At 39.2% G+C, this 26,704-nt stretch overlaps 1 protein-coding gene across 2 annotated transcripts in view; it reads right to left on the bottom strand.

Annotated features, from left to right (window-relative positions):
- LOC103467650 (metabotropic glutamate receptor 4-like) overlaps positions 1-26,704 on the bottom strand; it is a 184,380-nt gene that overhangs the window by 106,870 nt on the left and 50,806 nt on the right. For both annotated transcript variants that reach the window (XM_008414225.3, XM_008414224.3), the window contains exon 2: positions 16,557-17,550. In XM_008414225.3, the coding sequence (XP_008412447.1) occupies positions 16,557-17,090 (534 nt within the window). In that variant the 5' untranslated portion in view covers positions 17,091-17,550. The remainder of the gene's footprint in view (positions 1-16,556; positions 17,551-26,704) is intronic.

The following is a 26,704-nucleotide window of genomic DNA, read 5'->3' as shown; positions in this document are numbered from 1 at the left end:
AACACCATTGAATAATTCAAAGCACTCTGCTGTCCATTCATCCTGCCAGCTTTTAAAGCCTTTGACTCCCCTATTGATTTTTGTGCTTTGGCTGCACCCAATTGAATGCGTATTGAATGACTAAAATAAAATGAAGATTGCTGTGGAAACATGCTTAGGCATTCGAACAATGCGGTGAAGGAAACTTTTTTTTGGAGGGACAAAGTAGAGCATCTCCTGTCAGTTAGTCAGGCCAAACAGAATCTAGGGTAATTTTTATCCATCTGTTTTATATTATAGGTTTTGAGTCCATTCCAACATCCCCCAAGTCCTTTAAAGAAACTGATTAGAAGCATTTAATTATCTATTACAAAGTTATTAAAAGAGTGTCCCAAAATAAAAATGTTAAGTTTTCTGTGTCAGATGAGGACAAACCTGAATCACTGTTATGTGAAGTAAGGCAAAGAATTATTATTAATGTAGATCAATTTCTTGACATTTTAGGTCAGGCAGCACCTGACCTAAAATGTCAGTGCATCACCACGAGACATAATGCCAATTCAATAAGGCAGGAGAGTCGTATGTCCAAATCGCCTCTCAAATGCTTTGTGCATTGTGAACACTGTTTGTCTGCTAATTCTTGGGTGGCCTTATCTTCCACGCTCCAAAGCATTTTAATTGCCATCAACTAGCTGAACTGCACAAAAGGTAATGCAAATCACATTTCATTTGCATAGATTGCTTAATCAAATTAGAACTCTTCCCATGGAGGCAGATTCAGGAGGATTTTCTGGCAACCCTGTCTCTACAGTTGAAAACACTGATGTAAACAAGTCATTGACAGCCCACTCTTATTGGCTCGACTCACGTAATCCAAACCAATACTTTGCCTAAAATCTAATGTTCTCACACGGCGATCCCATAACATACAAGCAACACAGCAACGGCGTCTAAATGTAGGACTTCTCCAGGGCTTAGAGAGGGAGAACAAATGCACTTCTCTGCAAACCCCAATAGCTAGATTTTTTTTCAATATTTTATCACTCCTCTTTCCAGCTTAACTTGCAGAAAAGAGAAGTGGGGCAGGGAAAAGCACTGATAGCTCATGCAGCGTGCAGCAGTTATGAGACAACAGAGTGGGCTGAGTGAGTGAGCCTGCAGTCTCTCCCGCTCAAAATCAAGCCGTGCCCAGCTTATGCCTGTGAGCAGTGCAGGCTGATTGCCTGAGTGTTTCAATCTAGTCATTCCTCTGTGTGCTTTGACACTGATGCCAGCAGACGGCCAACTTCTCCAAGTGAAAGCAAACCAGGCTTTTCACCTTAGGCAGGTCTTTGAAGTTTGGGAACCTGGAAGAGGGTAAGCAAAGAAACACGGATCTAATTCTTGTGATAGAGTCTGATAGCAGCGAAAGCCTTTTATAATAATAAGCGCATGCAAACTGTGCAAAATTTGTTGCGGCGCTGTTTGGAGGTTACAACTAATTGGTGTACCAAATCTGTTTTAGTTTGCAGCATTCAGAGAAATAGTGTAATAGTCAAGAAAGGTGGTTATACTTGGAAGTAGAAACGTCTTTGTCTGACAAGGCAGCAGTGTCAGGAATACTTGATGATTTACACAGACCTCAGAGGTGCAGATAATTGGCCTCACCTTGATGTCCCAGAATACCCACAGGATTCCTCAGGGCCTATACCACCTTGTCAATGATGCTTTTTTATTCTCTCCTCCACTCAGCTTGACATCACAGTAGGACTGCTTTTGAATCAGAACCTTTGTCTGGCTAACAAACTTCCTATGCATAAATCCACCTAGTATCAGGCAAACACACTCATAACAGTTTATGCTTTTCACCTTTAAAATGGCAAACCTCAGGATACAGAATCCTACCAGCGGTTGCGTACTTCACACAATAGTTGTTAATTGTTAAGTGGGTGGGAAAAGGCAACAGTTTACGAAGGTTGTTGGATAAAATTCTTGAAAGTGTGTTGTGCACATGCAATTAAGTCTGCTGAGAGCCACCATTATCTACTAGCTGCAACAATTTAGAGGCTGATTTTGAACGGAGAATGTCTGTGAATTCTTGACTAGCCAAATACATTCACTGTGTTCACATAAAGTCCCAATGAGGTACTTTCAGGTTTGTGATTGTAACATGACAAAATGTTCAAGGAGCATGAATTATTTGGCAATGCACCATAAGTTTAGGTTAATTGCATCATACTGCATTTCAGGTTTCATAATACCTTTAAACTACTGACCTTATAGAGTTCAGGTGTGCAGAAAACTAAACCTTTCTTGAAAGTTTGCCTGATCCAGTTATTTATTTTTTTGCTGCCTTTTTGTTACATTCGTCTTAAACTTTCTATTGTTAAGATAACTTTATGAGCATATATTTAGCAAACAAGCCACTTTCTGGACTTGTTTTGGGGCACGTGTTTTAATACCTAAATGCCTGCTTTTGTAACAGAACAAATACACACAATTAGGCAATTATAAGGCTGCCTAATAACACTTAATGCAAAAATTGTTTATTAACATACAAAACATTCATTTTGCCAAGTTAAGCTAAAACATGAGGCCACAGATGATGATAAATTAAGAGCCTCTTGGGAGCTGTGCAGCAAGAGCCAGCTCTCTAAAAAAAAACTGAACATCCCATCACTGTAATGCATTGCTGAGCTATTTTTATTCATTTAAATTCTATTAGTTCAAAATGCTGCTATAGGACTACTTAAGAAAGATTCATCAGATTTATTCTATGGAAATTTACACAGTAACTCTATTTTTGGATGGCAAGGGTTGTTTTTAAAGCATTTAACAAATTAGTAGGTAAAATAAAGGTTTTAAGCTGCAGCTGCACAATCACTAAAAGTCTTTATGTCAGAATCCAATGTCTCCATTAACACTGACTAGTTGATTAACTGTGAGAACAGCCCACTGGCAGGTAATGCATTCACCAAGTCAATAGTAATGGCTTTTACACAAGAGTGTCACTGGCAGCACAGGTAATCTGTTTTACACAATGAGCACGCTGTTAGAGAACAAGCGAGTTGCTAGATGCATGCATGCATGCTTTGGGGAGGTTAAGACTCACTTTGTTGTAAGAATTTGTGCTTTTTAGCTTTAAACTATTGAAGATTATACATTGAGTAATCCTCACTAGTATGAATTCATTGACTTCAGCAGAATTGAACATAAAAAAAATGCACAGTTGACAGGATTCAGCTGTCCTGTAAGTCTACCTGGTACACTTTAAACATCACCTACGTTCTTGGATAGTGGCGTGAAAATAAATAAAGACAAACCCATTTTACCTAAACAGAATTTCATTTCAGAGATGTCAAGCTTATCCTCACTACTTTTTCAGATACATATATACACTGTAGAAGTCACATGTTAGCTTTTTTGTCTCAAATATACCCTGGAGGAAAAAATGTGTCATGATGTTTTTTCCCCCTCCAGCTACTAAATGTAATACTTCATTAGGCACGTTGGGTTGAAGATATAAGGAATAGGTGACATAAACACTGGAGAAATTAACATCAACCAGTCTTGTTTGGAGACAGTAAAATGAATACATTCCTAGGAGGACAGTTATCTGTTCATACAACGCAGTCAGGAGGAATAAACCACAAAATCAGGTTATTGTTCTTCTAAAGTGCTTTGTAGGTTTCTGACAGAGTGGAGACTTCACAACATGGATCAAACGTTTTTATTCTTAGCATGAATTAATTTGTTGAACGTCTCATTTGTAGCATTCATTCCCCTGTATTGTTCAATAACAAACAAGCTCTACATGTCATCTGAATGTGTTTGGAACAAGTCCACACCCATGAACTGTTTTACTTTTTACCCAAGTACTATTCTGTTTCTCTTAATATTTTACACCTTCACAGGTCTGTGGGTTTTCATTGGTTGTCACTGATACAGATGCAACAACATGATGTCATAATGAGAACAGTAAATCATCTTACAGATTCACAAAGGTATATATATATATATATATATATATATATATATATATAAATGAGAGAAAACAGACACAAACAACTGAATTGAGCTGTTTCTCTGGACAGCTCATGCATTATTCGGTAATACTGCAGTTTTGTGACCTGGAACTATCGCAGGCGCACAGCAGACGCTGTGGCCCAGATCTCGATTTATGTCCCAGGTTTTATGTAAGAGCCCAGCAGGGTGAAGATCCCCACTTTAAGATTATATCAAGCTATATGAGTGCAATACAAAAAGCTTGAAATTAGGCACCGGAGAATCACGCTAAACATGCAGGGCGTTGACGAAGTTTATTTGTTCCACATGTTATGTTACAGCCTTATTCCAAATTGTATAAAAATGCATAAATTTCCTCTAAATTCTACACACAAGTCCCCAATAATGACAAGTCATTGAAGAGTTTCTGCATAGAGAGATGAGGATGAATTTTGATTACTAATAACCAGAAATTCTAGTAAGTATTATGTACGTTTTATATATATATATATATTTACACATACAACTATAAATCACAAAATATTTATTATGAACTGATGTTGCCCATATGTAGCAGAGTTGCAGCTGGAGTATAGTGTAGGTGACCATGTTTTAATTTCTAAACAAGAGCACACTGTTCACATTTCTGAAGCACTTCAGTTATACTTTGTTCTTAAAGAAGACTTTTGACCTCAACATATTTAAACTGTTCCTTCTCTACATGCAGTTTTATGCACCACTAATCAGACTTCCATAAAACACTCGGCTCATTTAAATCAAGGCTAAAACCTCCACCTGTTTAGACTCGCCTTTGATCAATAACCGGATTATTGATTTCTAGTTTCACATCATCCATCCATCCATCCATTTTCTTGCACCCTTTTTCCCTCAGTGGGGTCGGGAGGGGTGCTGGTGCCCATCTCCAGCCAACGTTTCGGGCGAGAGGCGGGGTACACCCTGGACAGGTCGCCAGTCTGTCGCAGGGCAACACAGAGACACACAGGACACACAACCATGCACACACACACTCACACCTAGGGGCAATTTGGAGAGGCCAATTAACCTGACAGTCATGTTTTTGGACTGTGGGAGGAAACCGGAGTACCCGGAGAAAACCCACCATGCACAGGGAGAACATGCAAACTCCATGCAGAAAGACCCCAGGCCGGGAATCGAACCCAGAACCTTCTTGCTGCAAGGCAACAGCTCTACCAACTGCGCCACTGTGCAGCCTGTTTCACATCAGTGCATCCTTAATAACTACTCTTTTGTAGCATAGGAAATAAACCTGTAAAAATACTTGCTCACTTTTTAAGCCAACCTGAACAAAAATGAAACGATCTGAAGTTGTATTAAATTTTATAATAAAAGCAAAAAGCAGCAGTCCCACATACGGCACTTTGAAGCTTTAAAACTACACTCTCGTTTTGTAAACATGAGCAGCAGTACTTCCCACTGTGTGTTCTGTCTATGAACAGAAAGGCTGAAAGAAAGGCTGTCGTATCCCGTGCATTGCACCGGGCAATTTCAGTAAGCCTACTTGTCTCCTGAAGACAACAAAAACATTTTCTTCAATCAAAGGAAGCCACCTGGATGCCCTGGACAGAACAGAACATAAAACGTGGACATGTCCAAAGAAAACAAGTCATTTGGTTACCTTTGGTAGAGGTTTGGACTTATCTAAACCGAGTTTATTGTTTCAATAAATAATAATGATAATTTATTATTAATATGTGAAATGTCCCTCATAATTAATTATTAGTAGGATACCTGTCACTTTCCAAAATGTCCCCCACTTCGGGACAATAAGAGATATTTCTATTCTATTCCGTTCTATTCTGTTCCAATTCTAAGGCAGTTTTTTTATACAGTATATGTGATGATTTCATAAAAAAAAAAAATAATAATAATTTCTTGAAAAAAACTATTTTTTGGTTACGTATGTGTTTGGAAGAAGTGCAGTGTAGTATATATGGAGCTATATTTTATCGATCTATCTATATAAATATATCCGACTTTCCAAAAAATCAGGCTTATTATTAAGGAAAAAACAAGGTAAAGAAAGCAGCAGCCTGTTCACACATCAAACGTACCTTATCAGCAGGAAAAAAAAGACATCCTCATTAGGCTGCTGCTGTTTCCTTTGGGTAATTTACAGAGAACAGAGGTGCCTAAATGCCACACTGGTGTTTGCTTAGAAAGAAGAGGAAGAGGCTGGGGTCATTTGGTCAGGTGGCTGAAAACAGCTTGTTGATAAGAATGCTGTGCTGCACGATGGCCCACTCACATCGCACACTTAAGGCAGTGTGGCTCCTCAACTTCAACAGCTGATGTCTCCATGTCTGTATCAGCTCCTCATCAACTTTGACCCCCAATGCTCTCAGGTATTGTTACGCCGGTAAATGGTACGAGTAATTAGGTGCCCTGGAAACGAAAAGGGACGCCACTCTCACACATACACGCAGTCAGATGATGAAAACATCACCTACAGTTGATCTCCATTTTAAAATGGGGGACGCTTTCATTGGTTTGTGTTGGGAGCCACAATGCAATATTTCTGAATGAAAAATAAGCATTTTTAGGTGGAACTTTAAAGTTTTGTACATAAAAAAAGCTAGTGGGACTTCCTCACTGACTGTAACATCACAGTATCATGAGCATAAAAGCATAACAGTTGATTATTTATTCAATTCAGAAAATTTGATACATTTGTACTCGTCTTATTTGTGAAGGGAAGCACGCCTAATGGTTCAAGTGTACCATCACTGTTCTTTGGTGCACTTCAGAAGGCTTCAGGGAGTTGGTGTACGGAAGCAGAACAATGTACCACTGTACTGAGTACTTTAAAAACTCCTTGTTAATTTAAGGGTGAGTGCACTTTTTCAGAAAAGCTCCTGCATTTGGTTCTAAACTAAAAATTGCAATATTGCTCTCCCTGTTTAAAAATATTATATTTTAAAATGGGTCATAAAAATATTGAATACAATTCTGCAAACAATTGCATTGTTTGTCCTTTTCACCATCCCCGTTCTTATATAAAAGCAGTGTTTTCTGTGGAATGTTGAATTTTACATCTTCTATAGCAATGTCATATTTCAACTGCCCTTTTGTGCATGAAATGGAAGAAAATATATGTTTCTGCCATTCTTGTGCAAAAACTGGAACACTTGTTAGGACTATTACGTCAAAGCATTGAAAAAACAAAATGATCACTTGACCTGGTTCTCTTCAGTTCAAAATTGCATATTGAGTTCCTGTTTTTGTGGAGCATCTCAAAGGCCTCTGTGTGACACAGCAGTGACTCACAAGAGGCTCCATATTGTTTTGTGCTGGAGGGTTGGATAATGTCCGAGCTGCTCGCCCTGTGGGCGGCGAAAGTCCCTCTATCCCCTCTTCCTGTAGTGCCGGCTGAAGAAGATGCTGCTTGGTATTCAGCGGACGGCACGGCTCTTTTATGTTCTTGCGCTACTTTATGATGGCTCTATGAACATTTAATTATATTGACCTTTTCTCGCCCATATGTTTTATGTTTATTTGTCAAGAAAAGTGCACAGAAGCTGTTAGAGTGAAATTAAAAAATACCAGAGCTGTTTTTTTGCTCATTTTTGCCCAGTATAGCTGACACTGTCACTTTGACCGCCCAAAGTAAAAAAAAATAAAAAAAATCCTTGCCCTGCAATCAATAAAAAAGCTGTCATGGCACCATTGATTAGTGTAAACCTAAAACTGTTTGAGCCACCCTGGGATTCCTCTCTCCTCATCTTTGAGTCTTCAAACCTTTGTTAGCATCTAAGTAGATTTTGAGCAGCACAGCCTCACACGGCAGGACACTGATGGATTGCCGAGTTGATGGAGAGATTTTGCAGGTGAGACAGCTCCAAGCCTTTTACCCAATGCACTTTCCAGGAAAACCATTTGATACCTTGCTCTTTGCTGTTTGTTCTTGTGAAGATGGGAGCTTTGTAAACTTTAATAGAGGAGTCGGCGAAGGGGACCCAGAGGCACGTCTAGTTGTAAGGAATTGAGAGATAGGGGGAAAGTGACAGCTCCAACATAGATAACATAAGCTAACCCTGTTGGTGTTTATTTTCCGCTTTTTGTTGTTGCTCTCGGCTTTTGGAACACCAACAATCGCAGGCAATGAAATCACATCTTTCAAAATGGGGAAAAGCGTCCCCGTCTTCCTCCTAGCAGCAGTTCCTCAACGGGCCTATTAGAACTTACTAATTAAATGGCAATAATTAATTCAAGTGAAACCTAACCTTGATAAAAAAAAGAAAAAGATTCACAGCCGCACAGTGGCTCTTTGTCACCACGCCTGGTGATAACCACCAGCAGCCATTTAAATTGTCTGAAGAGAAATATGCACAGAGCGGAGCGTGGCAGGGTGGAGGAGAGGGGAGGTAAGAGTAAAACACTTTCAGAAATGAAAGGCAATGATCTGGACAACCTTAACTCATAACTGCTCAGGGAATTGGCTGCGGTTTCAGGTGGGCGAAGTGAGATGAGTCAGAACTAATCCTAAGGTGAAGGAGCCGCTTCTCTTTTGCTGAACCATGGCAGACAGGGGACGCCGGCAATACGGGGTCGAGAAACACAGCTTAAGCCTCTCTGTGCTTGTAGAAGTCACGTCAAGGGACACCAATACAACCACGTAGTCACTGGTCTGTAAACGGCGACAACAAATGCTCGGTGCTCGTTATCTAGACATTTATTTGATGCGTCTCTGTCTATTTCTCCAGTCATTTGCCTATTCAGAAGCAGGGAATTCAGTCCATGCGATTTGTTGGGCATGGATGAGTTTAAGGCCAATGTGCAGCTAGAGTGAGCTGTATGCAATAAATTACACTTGGGGCAGGAATGGAGTGAGCTCAGTTGGACCCAATTCCTTCTTACAAACCCACCTCTCTTCAAATTACCACCCGGGTCTGAGGAAACAAGGCTCTGTGAGGGTGACGGCGCACACCTTGGGAACTGTCCATGTGTGATGGAGCACTAACAAGCAGGAGTTACAGTAGCATGTGGCCAATACATGTGATACTGTTATTTTCAGTGAAATGTTATCTGACCATAGGTCACTATACACGTCCTTACAAAAAATATTCATACCATTTGAATTGTTTCACATGGTGTCATCTTACATAAATGTTTTATGTTATAGACAGAGCATAATTGTAAAGTTGAAGAAAAATGACACATTGGGTTCAAATGTGTTTAAGAACAAAAATAGTGAAAATTTGGTTATCTAGACAATTGCTTGTCTTTTTTTTTGCAGATTAATTTTTTCAATATGGATCACTCTCAATCAGATTGGATGAAGATTAAACGATGAAGACTAAACAGCTATTGTCACGTCTAGCAGATTTTCTACTTAGGTCATTCTTTATTTAGCTCCATCCATGTTTCTATCAAACCAACCAGCGCTCCTGTCAAGGCTGAACAAAAGCATCAAAGATTTAAGCTGCATCCACCATATTTCTCCCAGTAGAATGTATATAAAAGGCGATGTTTATTTTAAATTTTCTGCAACACAATATTTTTCTCCCCAACAGACCTAAAAGTTCAGTTGGTTTCAGGCAACATTTGTGAATGCATGGCTGAGAGATTTTTCTCACCTGAAATGTTGATCTCTACAAATCCTCCAGAATTACCAGGATCCCCTTTGGCTGCTGTTCTGACTGGGCTGCATATTACTTGTTCTTCGGCATGCTGTTCATTCAATAAGGTTTAAAAATAAACCTTTGATTCCATCAGTGGCATGTAAGTTATTCTTAACCATTTAGGATTGTATATCATGTCTTAAGCTGTAGCTCACAGCAGCAATCTATCAAAGAAAGGATTTCTAAACGCTGGAGTAAAAAACAAAACAAAACAAAAATCCCTGTCCAAAGAGAGTGTACTTTTTTTTTCTCTTGCCCAACAAACAGTAGATCTAGTAACTAGATGGTTGGTGCAATAAATCTTTTGGTAGAAACAGAGCAAAAATATTTCCTTTGGGAGTTGGTGGGGGGGAAAGCAAGCCAAAAGAAGTACAATTTCAGGTCACCTGTAAAGACTGAGCCGAGCAAAATGGAATGTTTCTTCAATTCTGTTACTTCTCTATCAGTCTTCTGGTACTCTTCCAGAGAATACAACTAATTTTTGAAATATTCTAAGTGACTAATGCACAGGATTGCCTTCATGGCTGGATGAGTGGATGGATCATTAACAACTGAATACAAAAACCATATGTGTGCCTATTTTGAGTGCCTGTGAGGCTTTCAATAAGTCTTCTCCGTAGATTGTTGCAATAATCCAATAAAAGATCTGTCTCAACATGGTGAAATGCTGAAGGGGAGATGGACATTTTGCCTGAGGGGGTTCTTCCTCTGCTGCGAGGTCTCTGCTCCACAGACAGCACACCAGACAATCAGTTACTGTCTTCTTTTTTCTGTTTCACTCTTCCTATCTTTCTTCAACCATTCTGCAGTTCCAACGTCTCTTTTCCCCGTCTTGCCAACTGACCGGACCTTCTTGTACCTAATTTAGAAAGCAGCTGTGTGGTAGTTACCCAAGCTACCCCTTTCTTCGTCTGAAAGCTTCTGATTGCCTCAGCAAGTCGGCTTTGATACCTGTAACATTGTGCACACCTTCTGCAGTTTTCTCCCTGCAGCAGCAATAACCCAGCTCAGGCCAGTCATGTGTAGTTGTTTTCAGAGATGGATAAGCGATACAATCAAAAGCCCAAGGCTTTAATTATGCTTTCTGTCTCGAGTATCATAAGCAACCAAGCACTCATTACCTCAAAGTGCTGATGCACTTCGTCTTCACTTACAAAGCAGCGCTAGGGTCCAACTGATGAAGACAGACCATCACCCGGACCCAGTGACAAGGCAACGCAGAGCAGAAGCTTTCAACCCCAATCCCTTGGCATATATTACGTAATAGTCTAGTAAAATATTCATGGTACACCATGGGGATGGAATCCTGGCTGCTCTGAACTGCTGAGCAAACATTTCTCCCTGAGCCACACAAACGCTGTGTGGAAGATAAGGTAAAACCCAGGAGGAAGGAGCTGAAAACCTTTTACAAATGTTAAGATGGCAAAATTATGCAGGCGGTATGTTATGGTAAATTAGGTAAATATGAAAACGTGACGAAAAAAATATATAAAGTAAGTGAACAGAACAGAAACAACACATATGCTGAAATATATATAAATTCAGCAGCAGCTTCTAACCAGCTCACAGAGACGCATCTTGATCAGAACAACAAAAACAAAGTTATTCAGATTCACTACATACAGTTAAATGTTTGGAGCCACCGCTTCCAATCATTTTTACAATTATGGCTTACAGCTAATGGAAACTCAAAATTCAGTTGCTCGGAAGATTAAAACATTACATAAGACCAATTAAAAGGGATTTTGAATACAGAAATATAATTTTATGTCTTGGCCTAGGAAATTCATAAGAGTTGTTTAGTGGAGTCGTTGGCGGCCTCCATGAAGAGGATATGCCACAAAAGATCATCATTAAATAAGCTGGCTGTTAACGGGGGGCTGTAATAGAAAGTTTGATTGGAAAGACATGACCTACAATGGTTGCAATCCTTTTGTTAAGCCAATTCTGAACCAGTTATAATATTAGTAGCATATTTTCTCCAGCTAACTAGAAAAGGGATCAGTTTTGCTTGGTGAGGTAAAGATTTGTTTTCAGATGAAGAGTGGAGAGGCTCATAATCCAAACTGCTTGCGATCCTCTGTGAAGTTTCCAATGATTTGGAAAGTCAGGTTATCAGCTTCTATTGGTTCATTTTTTTTCAAACCCTACATCCCTGCAGCTTTCTATTAGGGAATAGCAGATAATTTTTTTATCTGATTTCATTTGCAGACATGACTTTTCACCTTCTCACACTATATGAAGTACCAAAAGTTAATTACTATATTATCACTGAGCTAAACTTGCCAAATCACAAAAAAGAAAAAAAATATAAATCAATCAATTCAGTATTGTCAAAAGGCCATGAGAGACACCAGACCCAACAATGGAGGTTAGCCTGGAAGCTGCTATTAGCAACCTGGGTTTCCTTAACACCTCGGCAGTGTTAGAAACCACGCTGCAATGGTGAAGTAATTAGAGCCTCAGCAAAGGATTGAGAGCATATAATGTCCTCTCCATGGACATAGGTAGCAATAGATAGACATTTCTGCATTAAAAATGATTTAAGTAATCTTCTTACTTTCTGAATTGGGATGTACCTCTGTTTCTATGCTGCCATAAAAATACATAGCATCTTTACCCTTTAGAGATCGACAGAAATAGATCCTGTTAAGTTTCTGTTGGGACTTTTCCTGCACTTTAGTCAACAAAATGTTGTTTATGTGGTTCATAGACAACATTTTGACTTACAAGATCAGAGTTTTCACAGAAAAAAAACCCTGAATGTGTTCATTATCCTTCTACTGGCTTAAACATTCTACTGTTCTACAGGGCGAAATTAGATTTTTTTTTTAAAACAAGACTGTATATCATCTGTTTGTCAACCTTTTCAGTGATTACCTCCATTTATCCCTATGCCTCTGGAAAAGTGCCAGAAAATGAGTATAATTTTCCTCCCTGGAGTTTCTGCATTTCCATCAGCAGAGACGGAAAATGAAAACCTGGCCAACTTAATGACCAAATCATGATAAGATCGGTCTAATTTGCATTTTAACAATAGTACAATAGCAAAATATCTTGGGGTTTCTTATTTTTGTAATTATTTAGTTTTGCAAATGGATGCTTTGCCCTGAAGCGTTGTCACACACTTGCAGTACTGTTTGGGTTTCAAGGAAGAAAAAAAAAAAAAAATCAGCAAATTATCTATTGGTCTTATCGCTTTTAGCAAGATTTACTTTATCTGACAAAATATTAGTATAATTATACCAAATAAGACTTCACATAACGCAGTCAAGTAAATGCAAATTTAATGCAAGGGAAACAGGATGATGAATAGCAACATTAGCCATGCTGGGAATACTGAATGAATTTTATTCAATAATAGGCTCTAACATTTCTTTTAAAGTAGATTTTCATGAATATCCAACATCATCCTGTGATGGTGGAGTCAAGTGTCGAGATTATTTAAAATATAAGCCCCGAGTTATTCCTTTCACTTGGGGCTACTTTCTGGGGTCCATACAAATCACATTTCCATGGCTTCTTGTTTTCCTATCAGTGTGATTCAGAGAAAATTGTTCTGCCTGTCGAGAGGAGCATATAAGATGATGAGTAGAGGCTTTTAAGGTATCCATGGTCTCTGTAGTGTGTATTTATTATACCAGAAACATGATGTAAGTATCATAAAAACAAAGCATCACCATTTTTATAACCAAAAGTTATTTTTTTGTCTATGGTGTAAAGTGAACTATATTCTCTAAAGCTCTGATGATGGACGTTTATGACACTTCTCTCAAATTTTTTTGTCAGACTGTGTCTGAATTAGCAGCTTATTTTCAGATTTATTTGTCACATCCAGTCAAACCTTTCTGCTAACTTACAGCAAGAATTAAATGGTACTTTGACGTGTTACTCTTGTCCATTGTCAAATGCAATACAGGGATTTTACATTTTTAAACTTCACTAAATAAAACGTTCTTGTAAATACTTGCTCTTTCCATTTTAATAATATAATATATTGCTGTTTGAATTGGATTTTTGTGCAGTTTATGTGTTTTGTTTTGGGGATTTTTTTGGGGGGAGGAGAGGAGTTAGCTGTGCGTGAAGACCTCTCATAGCCCATGAGAGAACAAACCATGCTTTGGTGGTTCAACCCTCCTGCTTTAAAAAGCCTTGCCACCATATGCTGTCCATTATGTAGAATATTTAACTCTAAAGGCCTAAGGTGTATTCTGAGATTTTGTGTCTCCCTTGTCTCAAGGTTTTAGAGTTTCTGAAAACTGAGTCGGGGCTATTTTTGTGGTCGGTCTTGCCCTTGTCACCACCTCTAAAAGAACACTGGTGATGCAGCTGCGTTGTTGCATTTCAGTGTTTTTGTATAAAGAGTCTTATAGGCAGATTTTTAGATGCCAGTGTAAAAATAAACTTTCAGTGTGGTATGAGTATATATAAGAGAAGACTTGACATGCATCACAGACCGAACTATCAAACTCGTGTTTTTAGCCAGATATTTTTCCTCGCACAGCTCTGCACTAAGTGACAGTTCCCATGTGTGATATACCGCCAACTTCTTTTTTGCTTCTTGTTGAAGATAATTAGACTGTGCATTCCCATGATGGCAGGGATTGCGTGACGAGTTTGAGCATGCTGCTAGGAAAAAGACGAGCATAAATAGTTCATCCTGTGATTTCGGAATAAGCAATAAGGATGTGAGGGCGCAGAACTCCTTCTCACCTACATGTGACATAGCAGTCAGGCTTTTCTGCAATGCACCTGTAGCAATTCACCTTCCTGCTCTCTCTTGAGCTGTAAGTTGGCCCTCGAATGGCAACAGGGTTGAATCAATGTCACAGCAGGTGATTCAGGTCTTTTCCTCTATAGGGCCCTTTGGGAAGTAGAAGCTTGCATGAATAGAGCAAATGGTACACATTGTGCCGTTTGTTGTTGCTCACTAGTAGAAGCTTTGAGTATTCTCTCTTGTTTGGGCTTTTTCACTAGATTCTCAACCAAAAGGTGATCCTTTTTACTGATCTTGAGCACTCAAAGACATTCATTGGGGATAAACAATGTTCACCAGGTTTTTTTGGTTTTTGTTAGTTTTTTCTTTTTTTTTTTGGACATTAACATGAAAATGACTCAAAAAAGTCGATCACTTCATTTCCTAAGTTTGCTTATACATAGTTGCATTAGATTCATTGACCAAAATGGAGAAATGTAGGGGGGGAAAGCATGGAAGTCAAACAACAAGCACAAAAAAACACATCAAAAATTAGCCAAACAGTAACAATATCACATTTGGTAGACCTCAGACAGAAAATTGCCCTTTACCTCAAATTCAAATTACTATCCAACGCACAAATGTAAAAGCTTTCCCATTCTACCTGTATTTCACTACAGTGATGATTATTGTGACAAAAACTGTAATTTAAAGCACAAGAAATCTGTAATTTCAGTTTTGATTCTAACCAGCATTGTTACCCAGATCTGCATGGCTTTTCACCAACTGTACCACCAGAATAGCATATGTTATAGTGCAATGGGTCACAGTTTCCTGAACATAATCAATCCAAGTTGTACTAATGAGGGTTAAACTACAGTGCAGTAACTGTCAAAGCACTATTCCAAGAACAAATACAGGCACACCCAGTATTTGCACACCTCTTAAACTCAATCTGTCCACAGTTTTCTCACATGTGGCTGGCTCTAAAAAGTCACTTAATGTTAATGCTGAATCTGTGGTGATGTAACAGCAATACAAATCCTGATACACATTTAAACAGAAGTGTGATGATTTGTGGGTAAGAAGTTGGACCAAAATGTAAGCTGGAATCCAAAAGTAAATGATGAAAGACGTTTTAATAAGGAATTCAAAGCTCAACTTCCAAAACCGGGTAAGACCAAACCGGAAGCCAGGGAATAAACAGTTTGGGAAACATGAGGCAAGCGGAAGGAACCAGCATGAAATGAGTAAAAGAGAGGTGGTTAAATACAAGGTGGCAGGGTTGGTGGAACAATGGACAGACTAATTACAAACTGAACTCAGGTGTGAGGGAAGAGCAGAAGGCAAGCTGAGGGAGAGAGAGAGAAAGGCCACAGGGGAGCAGCAGGACAAAACACTAACAAGGGGGCTAGAAAAAATAAATCTAACCGCAAGAATAAATAAACTAGTTATTAATAGTGGTGATCTGAACAAAATAACTAGAAAAAGTCTAACTAAATTAAAATAGAAACAAGGCTGATTTAGCCCCTCCCCCACTAAGGGACAAGGGTGTAAAGAGGATGGATGGATGGATGGATGGATGGATGGATGGATGGATGGATGGATGGATGGATGGATGGATGGATGGATGGATGGATGGATGGATGGATGGATGGATGGATGGATGGATGGATGGATGGATGGATGGATGGATGGATGGATGGATCAAACCTTAGATCAGGCAAAAACACAGACAACAAATAACCATAACTAAAAACCCAGAAGAAGAAAACATGCCAAGAATCTTTTACAAGTGTGTTTTTTTCTCACATGATTTTGGGAACTGACAGTCTAACAGTATTAAAACATTTTTTTTTTTAACTTTAAAAATTATACCGTATAATTTCAATGCATCAATATATTGAAAGAGTATTGTTCAAAAACACTATTAAAGTGTTATAGATTAATTTTAAATATACTTCCTCAGATTTTATAAAAAATAAAAAAAGATCTTGCTGATCTTTATAGACACACTTAAATGTGTTTTTAGTTTCTAACGGGGTGGTCACTAATCAAGATAAAAATAAAGAAGCCTAATTCCAGTTACCAGCTAATTCCTATATGAAAGCCAGGCTTTCATAAAGTTGTGAAAACCCACTGTAAATTACGTTTGTGGATTTGTGAAACAATTCAGCACTGAAAATACCACAAGAAAATGCAGGAAAAGCAAAAGGCTTGAACGACAGAATACTGACCTTAAACAGCCGCAAAATGTTGGCTACCATGATTGACACGGAGCTGGCGGAGGCACCAATCACTCCAACCACTCTCTCGGGCTTAGTGATGATGGGTGGCCCTCCGCTGAGACACTTGACATCAGTTGAGTCCTTCTCAATCAATGCCTGGACAAATGTCAGCGACTGTTCCAGTGCATGGGTGTCCCGAGAGCACGTGTCCAGGATGCGGGCCCCCAGAGTGATATTAGGCAGCAGCTCGTTGTCGTTATTAATACGATCCAGGGCAAACAACATGGCCTCCAGCCTATGGATCCCTTTCTCCTTCTTTAGCTCGCCGCAGGCTTTGCCGTCATTCCCTCTTGCATGGACAGGGAAAAGTCCACCCAGAGATATGTCTCCGTCGATGCGTATTGAGTTGAGGTGTGTGTGGCCTGGCGTTTTGGGCTTAGCTGCTGAGGTGATCAAACGACAACAACACAGAAGCAAGAGCCAGCGGAGAACCTTTCTGTGGCAACCGCCCCACAGTGTCTCCAAGCCTCCTTGTAGAGTCATAATGAAAGGCTAAATCTGCATTCAAATACAAATTCAATTCCTTTGAAAGTGACAGAGGCGTTCATACATACACCCCCCACACACATAAAAATGTCCTGTAGGTTAGCTGCAATGCTTTTCAGGGTGCAGTTGTCTTCAAAAGTCTCTCCTCATGGTTTCTTGCTCTGACACAAAGTCAGTAGCTCTAATTATGCCGCTTCGCTCTGTTTATCTACTTCCTTTTCTTCCCTCTTTGTGTTTTAGTCCGTGCTTGCACCTGAGAGTGGAGGATACATGCGAGCAACTAAACAGTGCAGAGTGTGCTGAAGCGGAGTCCGCAGAGACTGCTCTCATAAGGCAAGAACAAAGATGGGAAGATCGCTTCTCTTCTCTGGTTTTTCCCGGAGCACACAATTATGTTTGGCTTTCCTCTTGGTGTGCCAAGCTGATAGAATGTCACAGTGGCGTCCACTTTGGGCTCCTGCAAAGACAGAGGGGGGACACGATGAAGAAAACGGCAGACACAGTAAAATTATGGGAATAGGTAGAAGAGAGAGAGAGAAACTGGAATCTCATCCACATTGTTTCTGTTAAGATGTGTTTGCTTGCAAAGTGGGTGTGAGACAAGCTGCTCTGTCATGCTCTCTTTTTCAATTGCAGTCATATTCAGAGCTACACAGTGCACTGGCATGAGGCAGCAAATGCCTGAGTCGTTTTTTTTTCTGAATCTTTAATTTAAAGCAAAAATAATACCCAGAGCACTGCAAAGGAAATCTGCTCTATATTTTACCAATGCCTTGGCTGCTTTCAATGCAGTGCACTGAATTATTTCTATGTTCCTTGAGCATAAATGATTTGTTGCTTGGCACACATCCACAAGCGTCATAGCTGCACACTGGTTTGTCTCCAGAGTCTTTTGCCAAAAGATTATGAAGTACAGCATAAAATTAACAGCACGTAACACTGATAATTTAGAAAACATTCATTCCTCTGTGTACATAATTTTCTGTTAGTCACCAGTACATTTTCTACTTGTGACGACTTGTGGTGATGAGTCCCAAGTTCTTCATAATTACAATATTTTGCAAGCATTTTCAAACCCCTTAAACGTTGCTGTATCACAACCCCAAACTTCAATCCATTTAGATGAAACTATATTCTTCTGTTTAAGAAAATCCTGCCAAAATATAGACTTAAATTTAATCAGAAAAATTTTTCAGAGATGCTCTCATTACTTTCTGAGAGCTTGAGCCATTTTGTCAGTAAAAATGGGTAAAAATTAAGTCTCTAGATGTGCAAACCAATAGAGTCCTGAAAGACTTGTTCAAGTTACAGCAGCAAATGTTGGCTTCAAAAAACATTCACTCCAGGGTCTAAGTACAAGTCCCATGTTTACTTGACTTTTTTTTTTATTGAAAAACCATGTATGGCTTTACTTACACTTCACATTTATGGAAAGGGGCCTGGCTGCAGAGCACAGTGAGAATATCCACAGGAAGAATGTCATCCAAACTTGTCATGTGACCCAGAAACACACTTACAGCAACCTATATGTGTGTTTGTAGAACATCTTTTGTTTCCTTCAGAAATTAACATTGTCGGACCCCCGTAGATCCAAAAATGTTGTTGAAAAAGAAAAAGCAAGCAAAAAAAGTTATTTAAAGAACATTGTTTTGTGTTTGTAACTGATGTTACTCAGAAACTTTCAAAATATGTGTCTAAATAGCAGACTCAGATATTTTTTTCATTCATTATCTATGTTATATGGGAATAATATACATAATTGAAGTGAAAATAACATTTCAGTTGTATGAAGCTGTGACACGAAAAGCAGTCTGGAAATCAGAGCTCTGAAATAGTAATGATTGAGACAACAATCCTCGTATTTCTGTAACAAATGGAGGTCACATGATTCCCTCCCCATAGTTTACAGTTAAATGTTCTTGCAATGTGCTTCTTCAGTTTGTGTATTACATAAAATTGCAATGATACATTAATGTCTGTGATTTGTAAGAAGTGTGAGAATACTTTTGCAAGGCGTGTACACATTCAAATATGCAAACAGTACCTTAAATATGCATATTTACGTGTAAGCACTAAAGCAATGACAGATCTGGATATAATGGGAAAAGTCTGTGTCTATCCATTTCTTTCCTAATCTGCCAGGCTTCACCTCTGTGTGCTAACATACAATCCCCCTGCTGCGGTGTGACCGGTACTAGAGGACACAAGGGGCAGAATTTCGTTCAGGATGTTGCAGACCATTGCACCAGCTGTCAAATGCATCACTTTGGAGTTGTGATATTTCGCAATTATTTTAATAAAGATAGAAAGACTCTGACTGGCTGTAAGGACTTCCTAATTGCAAGGTTTCTTTGTTTTTGTTTCTATAACCTTGAGTGTGTGTTTGTTCAACCAGACCTCTGAAGTGGAGGCATAAAAAGATTTGCTGCGACTCATGAAACATGTGTCTTTGCTTTCTTCAACTTTGGACACTGAATTCAAGAAAAAAAGGCACCGACTTTTCCTCAACAAAGTGTCGTTTCGTGAGCTGCTTCTCACAACCAAAAGGAGATATTTATATCACTCTTGCAGAAATCACTCTCCTAAAACAAAGCATTCATAATGGATGAAAGCCTAGCAGTCCCTGCGAAGCATCTCATTCCATCAGAAGCATTGAAGGCAAGGACAGGATATGCATATCACCTAGAAATTCACGCACATATTGTTGGAAATTAAAAGACTAAAAGTAAACTGAGAAACATTTTAAAAGGAGAGAGTAGTAATCATGGAGCAACTTCGGGTATTTAATCACAATTTAAAGAAGCATGCATTTGACAGAGTGAAAAAGGCCTCGTTCATTACATATCTTGAACTACAACCACTTGCTAGTTTACTAGTTGCACGCTGTAAATGCCAGGGCAAACCATCTCAAATCTTCATTCCATGGATCGATCACTGTCCGAGACATTCCTCAGAGATGTTTCGTCCATATTGAGATGATAGAGCAGTGAGTGCTGATTTTAGATCTGGTGTGTGTGTGGATGATGCTGAAGTATAGTAAACTCAATGTCGTGTTGACAAAAACTGTCTAAGATGCTTTGAGGTGTGTGACATCATCTATTTTCCTGCAAGTGTAATTTATAAGAAGGTGGAGCAGCAACAATACTCAGGTAGGCTGAGGCATTAAAACGATGCTCGACTGATTACAAGGGGCATAAAATGAACCTAGAAACCTCCAGTCTGAACATTCATCTTTTCATGTCGTTTACAGCAGATTCTACCCGTTCCATCTGCACATTGCATCTCACATCAGGACGCATTGAGCCAGTTTTGGTAATCTTATGAAAAATTATTCTCTTTTGTTTTTCTATTCTTAGTAACAGTAGTAATTCATGGAGTATTTTTCTACTGCTCCAGCTCAACCTGTTCTAGGTTTGACACATAGATGGTACTCCATTTACTTTTGTTATTATCAGAGCTACTGTTGCTGTTAAACCACTCTGCTCATTCTCATCTAACTTTCTGCATCAACAAAGCATTTTTTTTTATCCACACAATAATGTCAATTACATTATATTCTCTTGTAAACCTAAGAGATAGTGTGCAAATCCAAGTGTCAACATTCTCTGAAGCAATCAGACCAGCCCATCTGGCACCAACAAGATGGGCTGAAATCCCTTTTTCTTCCCTGTTTTGATGCTGTTTGAACTTCAAGTCTTCTGCATTCATCAAATGCTTTGAGATGCTGCGATGTTGCTGATTCGCTATTTGTGCTAAAAGCAATGGGTGTACTGATGTGTTGAGTGTATGTCGACAAGTAACAGTGGAGCCTCAGCATTCCAAGATGGTTCAACTGCATGATATTGATGGTTATATAAAGCTTTTTATTAATTGATACTAAAGAAGTGAAAAAAATTATCGTGGTGTCTCGCGGGAACGGTTTAACATGCAGTGAGAGAATGTGTCTTTTCTAAAATATATTTAAAGAAAGTGCTCTTGGTGGGTAATCGGTCTCAAAGTTCAATTTTCTATACAAAGTCTGAGTCGACCCAAGTGGTGTAATGAATTATATGCTGAATTAAGCTGAAAGTGGGTCGGCCTACCATCAATGGGAGCAACTTTAAGCATTTGGTACTCTAAGGTGAATAAATCTTCAATAGTGAAGACAGTGCATTTACATATCATAGCATAAGATCACACAACTTTGTTATTAGGCAATTGCTGTAACATTTACAGAAATTGGACAAATTATTTTGTCCAATTTCCCAATAGTGCCTTTGTCCACTGTATAAGGCGTCTCTGAGTTGTGATGACTTTATTGGGGGGTTTTTGTTGTTTTTTTAGTCTTCCTCAAAAAATTCCATGGAAATATGGCTGGGCTGAAGATACTTTTACAAAAACTACAGTATTAGAAAGGAGATACTGGAGCATATCCTTGTTTTTGTGCAATATTTTATACAGGGATATGAGTGTTTTGCAAAATGCATGCAAGGAACCTACTCAATAGCCATAGACAATGCATCTGCAGGAACTGTATTCTGGAACTGTGGAAGTAGTCCCACATAACAAGCATTGACATCTTAGGATGAAGTCCTTTCAGCCTCTCTGACTATTTTGAAGGGGTGGACAGAGTTGCCCCTTTACTGTCATTAGTCGCAGAACACTGCATACAGAGTGGCAGCTTTACCAGATGTTCAGTCACAAGGCCCAGATGGGCAGAGCAGATAAACATCAGCTGTCTGCAGAGAGTGGAGAGTTGGAGGAACGGGGGGAGAAAAGGGGAGATGGGGGAATAGCGAAATCAACACAGATACTGTACTGGCTCCCCTTACTGTGAGGAGGTGCTCCAGTTTCCTCTTCACTCAGTCCCCTGCTGCTGTGAGCACTACCACACAGACGGATGACAGCGTTATACTCCTACTCCAGAATAGAGTTCCCTGACGACTAAAGAAGGCTTTGTATCTATATAATTTAAATAACTTGTTTGAAGTAAACTGTATGGTAAGCAAGGTATTAATGATTCTTATTCATATAAATATTTTTGTCTTAAGTGGATGCTGATAAAAACTAATGTCAGTGAGTGCCCAGACCTCTCTTCTGAAGTCTCTTTTTTTCTAAAATCATGGATTGAAACATTTTTTTTCCCTCTTTATCTTTAAGTTTGTCATTTGAATGAAGCCCCAACAAATAGCAGAAGCTTCTCGTGGTAAAATAAATGTTAGCGATCTAAAGAAAATTGCACTGTTACACTTACTCTGCCAAATATTCAAAGATCACCAAGAAGGAAGTGTTTATTCTGAATCATTTGACAGCTTCAAGTCGGCCAACAACCACTGAGCCAAAGTGACAACCAAACTCCCACAATGCCAGACTGTTTCTGTGAAAACACAGCCAAGAAACAAGAGCTGGCTTTCTATAAAAAGAATTTTGTTTGTTTGAAATTTCAAACCAAGTCCTGCTTTACCATTGCACGGGCTGCACGTCACTCAGTTTGCAAAAAAAAAAAAAAAAAGGCATCATAGACTATGAACCAAGGACAAAATCCTGTTCTTGCACTTCCTGAATGATTTTATTTGAAATGTACACAAATAAATAAAAATGCCTCAAATTTCTGAGTTTATTGTGTCCCCATAAATTTGATATTAGCTGAATATCTAGCAATCGTCACATGATTGCTAGATTATCCTCTTACACTTGAGTAAAGTTAATGATAAATTACTCTGTCGTAAATATGCTGAATTTGTTCCTGAGCCTCATTATGTGATGATGACATGTATTATTCAATCTGCAAAGAGATGCAGCGAGACACACAAAGTCAGCTTCAGATCGTGCCATCACTGCAAAGCCCTGCAATGACATGCATTCCACTAATAAGCCCATCAGAGCGGAGCAGGGCCTTTGTCTGACAGTGACGTCCTAATCCGTTGGGGAGCTGCTGTTTTGGCCGCTATGCTTCAGCAGAGGAGATACTTAGGCCCTAAAGGCCAATATGATCACAGAAGAGGATGAGATAAAGTCCTCGGTTGATGGAGCGTTACAATGCCCACATGCCTGTGCTCTGGTCAGATGTAAGCAGGCTTTTGGGGTTTTTTTCAGCCAGAGCTTTGGCGTTTAGTTCTTTTCTGCATGATGTTTATGGCAAGGAAGCGATTTTTAAGCTGTGGAGATTTAAGCTGTGGAGATTCTGAGAAAAACAATCCTGTCTCCTAGAGCTGCTTCTTACACACCTCACCGGCAACAAACATGATCACTTAATGTACTAGTCTCTGATGCTGAACAGCTAAAAAAAAATATCTTCAGTGCAATACATCTTGTTTCAAGTCCATGTAAGCCTTTAAAGAACAGTGCCTTAGGGAAAGGTTTACTAATAAATAAACAATGACGCCCCTGGCTAAGATACACAGCTTATGATCAAAGTAAATCTGTAGTTTCAATTAAGTGTGCCGAACAGTCATGGACCTGTTACCGATGTCAGAATGTAGTTTTCAGTTGCTTTGTGGAGCACAGAGTAATTCATCTGCTGCTGCACACTGCCTGCCAGGTGGCAGAAAGAGGCTTATTGAAGCCTCCTCCACAGCATGTCTACTCAGCAGCCAACTGTTGGCTGACTACCTCAACAGAGAACCTTACTTATCAACCACCTATCAGCTTAGAGTTGTGATGCTATTCACTGATAAGGTCTAATCATGTACTGGTCCCCTTTTTGCTGGCGAAACACCCATGACTTGCCAAAACATGGGTCCCACTGGAAAACATCTTTCTATTGAAGGGTGTAGGGGGTTTACAACTATCCATATGTAGCTGATGTATTGAAGATTCTCTGACTCACTTGTCTGGTCAATAATATTTTGCTCATCTCAACTCACTCATATTTCTTGTTTTCTTTCTTCTAAAGCATTAGTCTATGAGTAAAACGTTGCACCTGCAGTCTACCACATCCTGCTCACCAAAAGGTGCAAAGATGATGAAAAAATAACAGTGATTTCATCTGTCAGTGGTCATAATGTAATGCCTGATTGATCAATGCAGAACACATCTGAAACATATATTTTTGACAAATTTGCACATGAAAACCACTGCTAAATGTTGGAGAATGTTTGTTATTTATGTATCAAATCAAAATTATTAGTATTATAATCTTTAATCTGCACAGCGGAGCAGCTGTTTGTAGCAATAAAGCACAGGTTCAGATCCCACCCTGTGGTCATTCTGCATGCGTGGACTCTGTCACAGTCCAAAAACACGACTGTTTGGTCTCTCTAGATTGTCTATTGTGTGTGTGTGTGTGTGTGTGTGTGTGTGTGTGTGTGTGTGTGTGCATGGTTGTTTGTCCTGTGTGTGTCTGTGTCGCCCTGCGATGGATTGGTGACCGCTGGAGACAGGCACCAGCACCCTCTGCCTGGCAAGGATCAACGAGTATAGATAATGGATGGAAAGTAATTTATTATGATATAATTTGTTGATTAGCAGCTCTAGGTATATCTGTGGCTTTTTAGATTCAATTAAAAATAAATCATATCTAGCTAACATCTAAACACCATAATACTAGCTATATTTACCGAGTTATCACGTAAGAATCTCAAACCAACCCTTGTGAACGTTTTGCAGCTGGTCCAGATGTTTTTTGGTGATTATCTCTCCCACATCCTAATTAATGCCCATCGGTGATGGGGCACACTATCATGAGTAATTCTCTGAAGCAACAAAGAATTATTTTCTGATATATTTTGCATTAGGTGAACGTGTGCCAGTTCCCATTTTCAGTATGAGTATTTCCTCTTCATACTGACCGAAAATGTAATCCAGCCACCATTATATTTCCTTTCTAACGCATTCGCTTTTGCAGATTAGTTATAAATAAGCATGATTTCTGTAAATGATTAGCGGGGGGTGATAGGATAGCTCAAGACTATCAAGAAAAAGAAGAGTAGCAAGAAGTACACAATGTGCCTGTGTTTAACGGTATTTTTATATTACTTTAAGGGTCTCAGGGTTTAATTCAGAGAAAAAAATAAAAAAGATCAGTTTCCTCTGTGTCATTATTTTATGTGACTAATATTTTGTGTGCGAGTCTCTGCTGCAATACAAAAAGAGCAAGAGCTTAATTATTACTGACGTCAAACTGATGAGTGTGACTATTGTTTCTGCACAATGAAGACCTGTCGAAAAAGACTCTCCTCAATGCCAAGAAATGACAGATCAACTGAAAGCATTGACTCACCACATACAGTATTTGGGAAGAAAACAGTTTACGTACACCTAAGTATCCTCGTGTCTCTAAACTATCGTGGATTTACGGCTCTCATAAAGACTTACAAAAACGAAGCTTCATATTACAGACAAAGCAGAGATGTAAGATAGAGGGCTGTGTAAAACTAGATCAACGTTTTATTGTTTTACTGACAACTCCGCCTTACAACAAAGTCTCATTTTTCTCAAATGTTTTAAAATGTTTTGAAGTGTATGTTTGTCGCGTTGCATTCACCGGATTTGCACTTTATTGCACTTTCATTTGACGTGGTGCCTGTGTTGCCTCTGTAACTCTACCTCACCGTGAAGCTAAACAGCCTCTGCAATGCACTTTTGAGGAGATCTGGAAATTAAAGCAGTTGTAATCATAATCCGAGTCACTGTATTACTAATTCTGCATGAAATCTTCCTATTTATGATAAAGTGAAAAAGTAAAAAAAAAAAAAAGTTACAATAAAAATGCAGGGGTACATGGTGTACTTGAGCGAAATGTAGAGTGCTGGAAGTTTCATTATATGCATAGGAGAGCTATAAACCAGGCAATCTGTATTCGTCCAAACTCTCTAACAAAGATCAGGCACCCACCTCCCCTTTTCTATGTTACCGTTCACTGCCTCTCCAGGACACTGTCTATTAGCCTGCTCCACCAGCTGTGCATATTGGATCAGATTCTTATTCACTAATTAACAGTTTCTCCATGCAAAAAGCAGATTCCATTAACAGTCTGTCACAATTCGGCTTTGACACGGGAGGTACAACTGAACCACTGAGGTTGAAACTGCAAAATGGGACATGCCAGCTATTTAAGCATCTCATATCTGCTTAATCTCAAGACTAAAGATAGACAAGCGCATCGACATATCTTTATTATGCACAATGTATGTAAATATGCTTCGTGTGATTTTTCTCATCGCACAATATTCTTAAGTCCCTCAAAAACGATTGCCTTTAGAAGTTCTGTTTCTGTGTGTTGGTGATATGAGATCAGGACAGAACTTTATGGTTCATGTGTGTTGTAAAACCAGTACCTTGAACACAACACTCACTGTGAAACACAGCGGTGGAAACAACATAGTGTGGGAAAACTTGCAGGCTTGAAAATAGATTGTACGGAGTTACATCTAAAAAGGAAACCTGCTGCAAAAGACTTGAACCAGTGGCAAAGGTTGACTTTCCACAAAAAGTTAGATCCTAAAGACACAACAAAAGGCACAGTGGGAGAGTTTAGATCAAAGCATACTTTAGGGTTTGAATGGCCAAGGGAAAGTTTGAATCTATATTCTGTGAATCAGCAGCAAAACCTGTACGTGGATGATGCTCTCCATTCATATTTACCTAAGCTTGAGCCATTTCACAAGAGAGGACTGGAGTAAATTGTCAGT

This window comes from Poecilia reticulata, chromosome 7 (assembly GCF_904066995.2).
Source record: "Poecilia reticulata chromosome 7, P_reticulata-male-v2, whole genome shotgun sequence".
NCBI classification, from domain to species: Eukaryota; Metazoa; Chordata; class Actinopteri; order Cyprinodontiformes; family Poeciliidae; genus Poecilia; species Poecilia reticulata.
This window is presented reverse-complemented; position numbering and strand designations above follow the sequence as displayed.